General features: G+C 52.7%; 1 protein-coding gene across 1 annotated transcript in view; it reads right to left on the minus strand.

The window, feature by feature from the left end:
- LOC106592162 (insulin-like growth factor 1 receptor) overlaps positions 1-998 on the minus strand; it is a 129545-nt gene extending 128547 nt beyond the window's left edge. The window contains exon 1 of the mRNA XM_045689791.1: positions 713-998. Within this exon, the coding sequence (XP_045545747.1) occupies positions 713-756 (44 nt within the window). The 5' untranslated portion in view covers positions 757-998. The remainder of the gene's footprint in view (positions 1-712) is intronic.
- Between the last annotated feature and the right edge of the window lie 8542 nt (positions 999-9540).

Here is a 9540-nt window from a genome sequence, read left to right on the forward strand (position 1 = left end):
CCTCTAGAACAGGCGGTGACAGAGGAAGGCCCAAACAATTGCCAAAGACTCCAGTCACCCAAGACAGACTGTTCTCTCTCTGCTACTGCACGGCAAGCGGTACCGGAGCGCCAAGTCTAGGTCCAAGAGGCTTCTAAACAGCTTCTACCCCCAAGCCATAAGACTCCTGAAAATGTAATCAAATGGCTACCCGGATTATTTGCATTGGCCCCCCCCACCCCAATTCTTACACTGCTGCTACTCTGTTTATTATCTATGCATAGTCATTTTAACTCTACCGACATGTACCTTTTACCTCAATTACCTCGACTAACCTGTGCCCACGCACATTAACTCTATACCCCCTGTATATAGTCTCGCTACTGTTATTTTATTGTTGCTAATTAATTATTTGTTATTTTTCATTTATTTTTTAATTCAGGTTATTTTAGTAAATACTTTAACACTTATTTTTCTTAAAACTGCATTGTTTTAAGGGCTTGTAAGTAAGCATTTAACTGTAACGTCTACACCTGTTGTACTCGGCGCATGTGACAAATAACATTTGGTTTTATTAGCAGCACAACACAACACCTATATCGTCTAAGGACTCAGACTGAGGAGTCCTGTTGATCCCACAGGTCTGAATGACAAGTACTAGAGAAAGTCATAGCTATATAATAGCCTCTGTCTCCATCTGCTGGACAGTTTGAAGAAGAAAAACCCCACTCACCTCTTGCTCTTGTTGCGCATGAATCCAGAAGGACAGTCAGACATGCACTCTCTTCTGTGAATGACGAAACGGTCGTAGTCGGACAGGTGGACGTGGGAGCAGAAGTCCAGGGTGACGCAGCGCCAGCCTTCGAACTTATAGGTGTCGGGGGGACAGTCTGGAACGCAGCGCCCCTCGTGGTAGTAGTGGAGACAGGCAGCGCAGGATGTATCAGTGTTCGGTTCAGTACAGCTTCCCAGACACTGGCCATGACAACACTCACCATCCCGTGTACACGCATGGCACTTATCAGGACACACTAGAGAGAGACAGAGAGAGAGAGACAGAGAGAGAGACAGAGAGAGAGACAGAGAGACAGAGAGAGAGACAGAGAGAGAGAGAGAGAGAGAGAGAGAGACACAGACACAGAGACAGAGACACAGACAGAGAGAGAGACACAGAGACACAGACACAGAGACACAGACAGAGAGAGAGACACAGAGACACAGACACAGAGACACAGAGAGAGACACAGAGAGAGACACAGAGAGAGACACAGAAAGAGACACAGAGAGAGACACAGAGACAGAGACACAGAGACAGAGAGAGGAGACAGAGAGAGACACAGAGACAGAGAGAGACACAGAGACAGAGAGAGGAGACAGAGAGAGGAGACAGAGAGAGGAGTCAGTTAATGACTTGACATAGGGAATGAGTACCCATTAAACCCATTTCCATCTTGGATAAAAATATAAATAATAATAATAATAATAATAATAATAATAATTCAGCACAACATAGGTACAGCAGATCCCCTTACTGTACAGAACACTGACATGTACTTTCAGAGGCCATTCAATACAATACTCATCATTAAAACTAAAAGCAGTTTAGGTCAAAAGAGATGAGACTAATATAGGAAACAGAGGAAGTAACAAACTGAACTGTAGAGGCACAAAATAGGTTAGAAGAAAAACACTAAAAGAAAATGGAGGAACTTATTCAAGAACGATGAAGTGTAATGTATTACAACAATAAAGCGAATTGGATGGAAAATAATGGGGAAAAATTCAACAAGAAATATTGAATCTTCAACATAGAAATGCTACCAAAAAGAATTGAGAGAAACTCGTTACAAATGATGGTCACCCATGATTCACCCAACTATATTATGAAAGTATTTTAAGCACATGTTTTATCTCCTCCATTTCCACTGAATTATGTTAAGGATTTATTTCCAAATCACAATAATAATAATAATAAATATAACATTAACACAATTATAGAAAGACCTGTGTGAAGGCCAACTTACAAAATAGTAACTTGAGGGAATAAAATATTTTCAGTCTGGAAAAACACCAGGGCATGATGGGATACCAGACATTTATTTGATGTACTCAAATGTCCATTATTAGCATGATATAAATTACAAATGGTAGACCTTCAGGTACTCAAAAAGAAGGTCTGATTTCATTACTACTAAAACAGGACCCAAGTGGTTTAGTATAAAGATCCAGTCCATTTAAAAAAAACATCACAACTTCAATGCTGTGATGCGAAAATCCTGGTGAAATGCAAAGCACATAGAATAACAAAAAGGTTTTACCAGATATTATTGTTCATCCTGATCAGACAGGTTTTTTTTTTTTTTACACGGACGCTACATTGGAGATAATAAGACAATTACTGGAAACAATTGAACATTATTAAAACAGCAAAAGACACCAGGCCTGGTCTTCATAGTAGAATTTGAAAAGGTGTTTGATAAAGTACGACTAGAATAGAAATGACTGGATTATTTTAATTTGGGTGAATCTCTTACACATTGGGTTAAAGTTATGTACAGCAACCGTAGATATGGGTGGGCACAAACCCACCGTCGCTGGACCAGACTGAACAGGTAAAAAGTGCTCTTCACTGACGAGTCTCGGTTTTGTCGCACCAGGATGGTCGGATTCGTGTTTATCATCGAAGGAATGAGCGTTACACCAAGGCCTGTACTCTGGAGCGGGATCGATTTGGAGGTGGAGGGTCCGTCATGGTCTGAGGCGGTGAGTCACAGCATCATCGGACTGAGCTTGTTGTCATTGCAGACATCCTCCTCCCTCATGTGGAACCCTTTCTGCAGGCTCATCCTGATATGACCCTCCAGCATGACAATGCCACCAGCCATACTGCTCGTTCTGTGCATGATTTCCTGCAAGACAGGAATGTCAGTGTTCTGCGATGGCCAGCGAAGAGCCTTGATCTCAATCCCATTGAGCATGTCTGGGACCTGTTGGATCGGAGGGGGGGAGGGGGCATTCCCCCCCAGAAATGTCTGGGAACTTGCAGGTGTCTTGGTGGAAGAGTGGGGTAACATCTCACAGCAAGGACTGGCAAATCTGGTGCAGTCCATGAGGAGATCCTTTATTCTGGTATTGCCCCCATGTAGCTTGTTTCTGGTCACAGGTTCAGGAATGCTTGAAATAATTATAAATCACAAAGTGCACTTAATGTTCATGTAGAAAAAAGTAAAAATACAACAACAACAAAAAAACTAATGAGTAGGTGTTTCCACACTTTGACTGGTACTAACATACATAAATAATTTCTATTTATATTTTGGGGGAGGATTTTGAAAATTCACCCACGACCCCATTTTCATATCAGGTGACCCCACATGGGGCCGTGACTCCTAGTTTGAGAACCCCCAAGCTAGAGTTCGGACAGTGGTGTGAGATCTAGGTGTTCCAGAGCCTAGCTATAGCCCCAGTAACCCTACCTGCTGTATCACCAGTAACCGTACCTGCCGTAGCCCCAGTAACGCTACCTGCCGTAGCCCCAGTAACGCTACCTGCCGTAGCCCCAGTAACCCTACCTGCCGTAGCCCCAGTAACCCTACCTGCCGTAGCTCCAGTAACTCTACCTGCCATAGCTCCAGTAACCCTACCTGCCGTAGCTCCAGTAACCCTACCTGCCGTAGCTCCAGTAACCCTACCTGCCGTAGCTCCAGTAACCCTACCTGCTGTAGTATCCCTAACTGCCGTAGCCCCAGTAACCCTACCTGCCGTAGCCCCAGTAACCCTACCTGCCGTAGCCCCAGTAACCCTACCTGCCGTAGCCCCAGTAACCCTACCTGCCGTAGCCTCAGTAACCCTACCTGCCGTATCACCAGTAACCCTACCTGCCGTATCACCAGTAACCCTACCTGCCGTAGCCACAGTAACCCTTCCTGCCGTAGCCACAGTAACCCTACCTGCCGTAGCCACAGTAACCCTACCTGCCGTATCACCAGTAACCCTACCTGCCGTAGACCAAGTAACGCTACCTGCTGTAGACCAAGTAACGCTACCTGCTGTAGACCATGTAACACTACCTGCTGTAGACACAGTAATCCACCTGCTGTAGCAACCCTACCTGCCGTATCACCAGTAACCCTACCCGCCATAGCCGCAGTATCCCTACCTGCTGTAGCACCAGTAACCCTACCTGCCGTAGCCCCAGTAACCCTACCTGCTGTAGCCCCAGTAACCCTACCTGCAGTATGAACAGTAACCCTACCTGCTGTAGACCAAGTAACGCTACCTGCTGTAGACCCAGTAATCCACCTGCTGTAGTAACCCTACCTGCTGTAGCCCCAGTAACCCTACCTGCCGTATCACCAGTAACCCTACCTGCAGTATCAACAGTACCCCTACCTGCTGTAGACCAAGTAACGCTATATGCTGTAGACCAAGTAACGCTACCTGCTGTAGACCCAGTAATCCACCTGCTGTAGTAACCCTACCTGCCGTAGCCCCAGTAACACTACCTACTGCAGTAACCCCTTCAAGCCGTATCACCAGTAACCCTACCTGCCACTGCACCAGTAACCCTACCTGCCATAGCCCCAGTAACCCTAACTGCCGTATCACCAGTAACCCTACCTGCCGTAGTAACCCTACCTGCCGTATCGCCAGTAACCCTACCTGCCGTATCACCAGTAACCCAACCTGCCGTATCACCAGTAACCCTACCTGCCGTAGCTCCAGTAACCCTACCTGCTGTATCACTAGTATCCCTACCTGCCGTAGCCCCAGTAACCCTACCTGCCGTAGCCCCAGTAACCCTACCTGCCCTAGCCCCAGTAACCCTACCTGCCGCAGCCCCAGTAACCCTACCTGCCGCAGCCCCAGTAACCCTACCTGCCGCAGCCCCAGTAACCCTACCTGCCGCAGCCCCAGTAACCCTACCTGCCGTAGCCCTAGTAACCCTACCTGCCGTAGCCCCAGGAGCCCTACCTGCCGTAGCCCCAGTAACCCTACCTGCCGTAGCCCCAGTAACCCTACCTGCCGTAGCCCGAGTAACCCTACCTGCCGTAGCCCGAGTAACCCTACCTGCCGTAGCCCCAGTAACCCTACCTGCCGTAGCCCCAGTAACCCTACCTGCCGTAGCCCCAGTAACCCTACCTGCCGTAGCCCCAGTAACCCTACCTGCCGTAGCCCCAGTAACCCTACCTGCTGTAGTAACCCTACCTGCTGTAGTAACCCTACCTGCTGTAGTAACCCTACCTGCTGTAGTAACCCTACCTGCCGTATCACCAGTAACCCTACCTGCCGTATCACCAGTAACCATACCTGCGTATCACCAGTAACCCTACCTGCCCTAGCACCAGTAACCCTACCTGCCGCAGCCCCAGTAACTCTACCTGCCGCAGCCCCAGTAACCCTACCTGCCGCAGCCCCAGTAACCCTACCTGCCCTATCACCAGTAACCCTACCTGCACTATCACCAGTAACCCTACCTGCCCTATCATCAGTAACCCTACCTGCCGTAGCCCCAGTAACCCTACCTGCCGTAGCCCCAGTAACCCTACCTGCCGTAGCCCCAGTAACCCTACCTGCCGTGGCTCCAGTAACCCTACCTGCCGTGGCTCCAGTAACCCTACCTGCTGTAGTATCCCTACCTGCCGTAGCACCAGTAACCCTACCTGCCGTAGCCCCATTAACCCTACCTGCCGTAGCCCCATTAACCCTACCTGCTGTAGCCCCATTAACCCTACCTGTCCTAGCACCAGTAACCCTACCTGTCCTAGCCCCAGTAACCCTACCTGCCGCAGCCCCAGTAACCCTACCTGCCGCAGCCCCAGTAACCCTACCTGCCGCAGCCCCAGTAACCCTACCTGCCGTAGCCCCAGTAACCTACCTGCTGTAGTATCACTACCTGCCGTAGCCCCAGTAACCCTACCTGCCGTATCACCAGTAACTCTACCTGCCGTATCACCAGTAACCCTACCTGCCGTATCACCAGTAACCCTACCTGCCCTAGCCCCAGTAACCCTACCTGCCGCAGCCCCAGTAACCCTACCTGCCGCAGCCCCAGTAACCCTACCTGCCGCAGCCCCAGTAACCCTACCTGCCGCAGCCCCAGTAACCCTACCTGCCGCAGCCCCAGTAACCCTACCTGCCGTAGCCCCAGTAACCCTACCTGCCCTATCACCAGTAACCCTACCTGCCCTATCACCAGTAACCCTACCTGCCGCAGCCCCAGTAACCCTACCTGCCGCAGCCCCAGTAACCCTACCTGCCGCAGCCCCAGTAACCCTACCTGCCGCAGCCCCAGTAACCCTACCTGCCGCAGCCCCAGTAACCCTACCTGCCGCAGCCCCAGTAACCCTACCTGCCGCAGCCCCAGTAACCCTACCTGCCGTAGCCCCAGTAACCCTACCTGCCGTATCACCAGTAACCCTACCTGCTGTAGACCAAGTAACGCTACCTGCTGTAGACCAAGTAACGCTACCTGCTGTAGACCCAGTAATGCACATGCTGTAGTAACCCTACTTGCGTAGCACCAGTAACCCTACCTGTCGTAGCCCCAGTAACCCTACCTGAAGTAGCCCAAGTAACTCTACCTGGCGTATCACCAGTATCCCTACCTGCGTAGCCCCAGTAACCCTACCTGCCGTAGCCCCTGTAACCCTACCTGCTGTAGTAACCCTACCTGCCATAGCCCCAGTAACCCTACCTGCCGTATCACCAGTAACCCTACCTGCCGTATCCCCAGTAACCCTACCTGCCGTAGCCCCAGTAACCCTACCTGCCCTATCACCAGTAACCCTACCTGCCGCAGCCCCAGTAACCCTACCTGCCGCAGCCCCAGTAACCCTACCTGCCGTAGCCCTAGTAACCCTACCTGCCGTAGCCCCAGGAGCCCTACCTGCCGTAGCCCCAGTAACCCTACCTGCCGTGAGCCCCGAGTAACCCTACCTGCCGTAGCCCGAGTAACCCTACCTGCCGTGAGCCCGAGTAACCCTACCTGCCGTAGCCCCAGTAACCCTACCTGCCGTGAGCCCCAGTAACCCTACCTGCCGTAGCCCCAGTAACCCTACCTGCCGTAGCCCCAGTAACCCTACCTGCCGTAGCCCTAGTAACCCTACCTGCTGTAGTAACCCTACCTGCTGTAGTAACCCTACCTGCTGTAGTAACCCTACCTGCCGTATCACCAGTAACCCTACCTGCCGTATCACCAGTAACCATACCTGCGTATCACCAGTAACCCTACCTGCCCTAGCACCAGTAACCCTACCTGCCGCAGCCCCAGTAACTCTACCTGCCGCAGCCCCAGTAACCCTACCTGCCGCAGCCCCAGTAACCCTACCTGCCCTATCACCAGTAACCCTACCTGCACTATCACCAGTAACCCTACCTGCCCTATCATCAGTAACCCTACCTGCCGTGGCCCCAGTAACCCTACCTGCCGTAGCCCCAGTAACCCTACCTGCCGTAGCCCCAGTAACCCTACCTGCCGTGGCTCCAGTAACCCTACCTGCCGTGGCTCCAGTAACCCTACCTGCTGTAGTATCCCTACCTGCCGTAGCACCAGTAACCCTACCTGCCGTAGCCCCATTAACCCTACCTGCCGTAGCCCCATTAACCCTACCTGCTGTAGCCCCATTAACCCTACCTGTCCTAGCACCAGTAACCCTACCTGACCTAGCCCCAGTAACCCTACCTGCCGCAGCCCCAGTAACCCTACCTGCCGCAGCCCCAGTAACCCTACCTGCCGCAGCCCCAGTAACCCTACCTGCCGTAGCCCCAGTAACCTACCTGCTGTAGTATCACTACCTGCCGTAGCCCCAGTAACCCTACCTGCCGTATCACCAGTAACTCTACCTGCCGTATCACCAGTAACCCTACCTGCCGTATCACCAGTAACCCTACCTGCCCTAGCCCCAGTAACCCTACCTGCCGCAGCCCCAGTAACCCTACCTGCCGCAGCCCCAGTAACCCTACCTGCCGCAGCCCCAGTAACCCTACCTGCCGCAGCCCCAGTAACCCTACCTGCCGCAGCCCCAGTAACCCTACCTGCCGCAGCCCCAGTAACCCTACCTGCCCTATCACCAGTAACCCTACCTGCCCTATCACCAGTAACCCTACCTGCCGCAGCCCCAGTAACCCTACCTGCCGCAGCCCCAGTAACCCTACCTGCCGCAGCCCCAGTAACCCTACCTGCCGCAGCCCCAGTAACCCTACCTGCCGCAGCCCCAGTAACCCTACCTGCCGCAGCCCCAGTAACCCTACCTGCCGCAGCCCCAGTAACCCTACCTGCCGTAGCCCCAGTAACCCTACCTGCCGTATCACCAGTAACCCTACCTGCCGTAGACCAAGTAACGCTACCTGCTGTAGACCAAGTAACGCTACCTGCTGTAGACCCAGTAATGCACATGCTGTAGTAACCCTACTTGCGTAGCACCAGTAACCCTACCTGTCGTAGCCCCAGTAACCCTACCTGAAGTAGCCCAAGTAACTCTACCTGGCGTATCACCAGTAACCCTACCTGCGTAGCCCCAGTAACCCTACCTGCCGTAGCCCCAGTAACCCTACCTGCTGTAGTAACCCTACCTGCCATAGCCCCAGTAACCCTACCTGCCGTATCACCAGTAACCCTACCTGCCGTATCACCAGTAACCCTACCTGCCGTATCACCAGTAACCCTACCTGCCGTATCACCAGTAACCCTACCTGCCGCAGCCCCAGCAACCCTACCTGCCGCAGCCCCAGTAACCCTACCTGCCGTAGCCCCAGTAACCCTACCTGCCGTAGCCCCAGTAACCCTACCTGCCGTAGCCCCAGTAACCCTACCTGCCGTAGCCCCAGTAACCCTACCTGCCGTAGCCCCGAGTAACCCTACCTGCGCAGTAACCCTACCTGCTGTAGTAACCCTACCTGCCGTATCACCAGTAACCCTACCTGCCGTATCACCAGTAACCATACCTGCGTGTCACCAGTAACCCTACCTGCCCTAGCACCAGTAACCCTACCTGCCGCAGCCCCAGTAACCCTACCTGCCGCAGCCCCAGTAACCCTACCTGCCGCAGCCCCAGTAACCCTACCTGCCCTATCACCAGTAACCCTACCTGCCCTATCACCAGTAACCCTACCTGCCCTATCATCAGTAACCCTACCTGCCGTAGCCCCAGTAACCCTACCTGCCGTAGCCCCAGTAACCCTACCTGCCGTAGCCCCAGTAACCCTACCTGCCGTGGCTCCAGTAACCCTACCTGCCGTGGCTCCAGTAACCCTACCTGCTGTGGTACCCCTACCTGCCGTAGCACCAGTAACCCTACCTGCCGTAGCCCCATTAACCCTACCTGCCGTAGCCCCATTAACCCTACCTGCCGTAGCCCCATTAACCCTACCTGTCCTAGCACCAGTAACCCTACCTGTCCTAGCCCCAGTAACCCTACCTGCCGCAGCCCCAGTAACCCTACCTGCCGTAGCCCCAGTAACCCTACCTGCCGCAGCCCCAGTAACCCTACCTGCCGTAGCCCCAGTAACCTACCTGCTGTAGTATCACTACCTGCCGTAGCCCCAGTAACCCTACCTGCC

The sequence above is a fragment of the Salmo salar genome, chromosome ssa11 (assembly GCF_905237065.1).
Source record: "Salmo salar chromosome ssa11, Ssal_v3.1, whole genome shotgun sequence".
Lineage (NCBI taxonomy): Eukaryota > Metazoa > Chordata > Actinopteri > Salmoniformes > Salmonidae > Salmo > Salmo salar.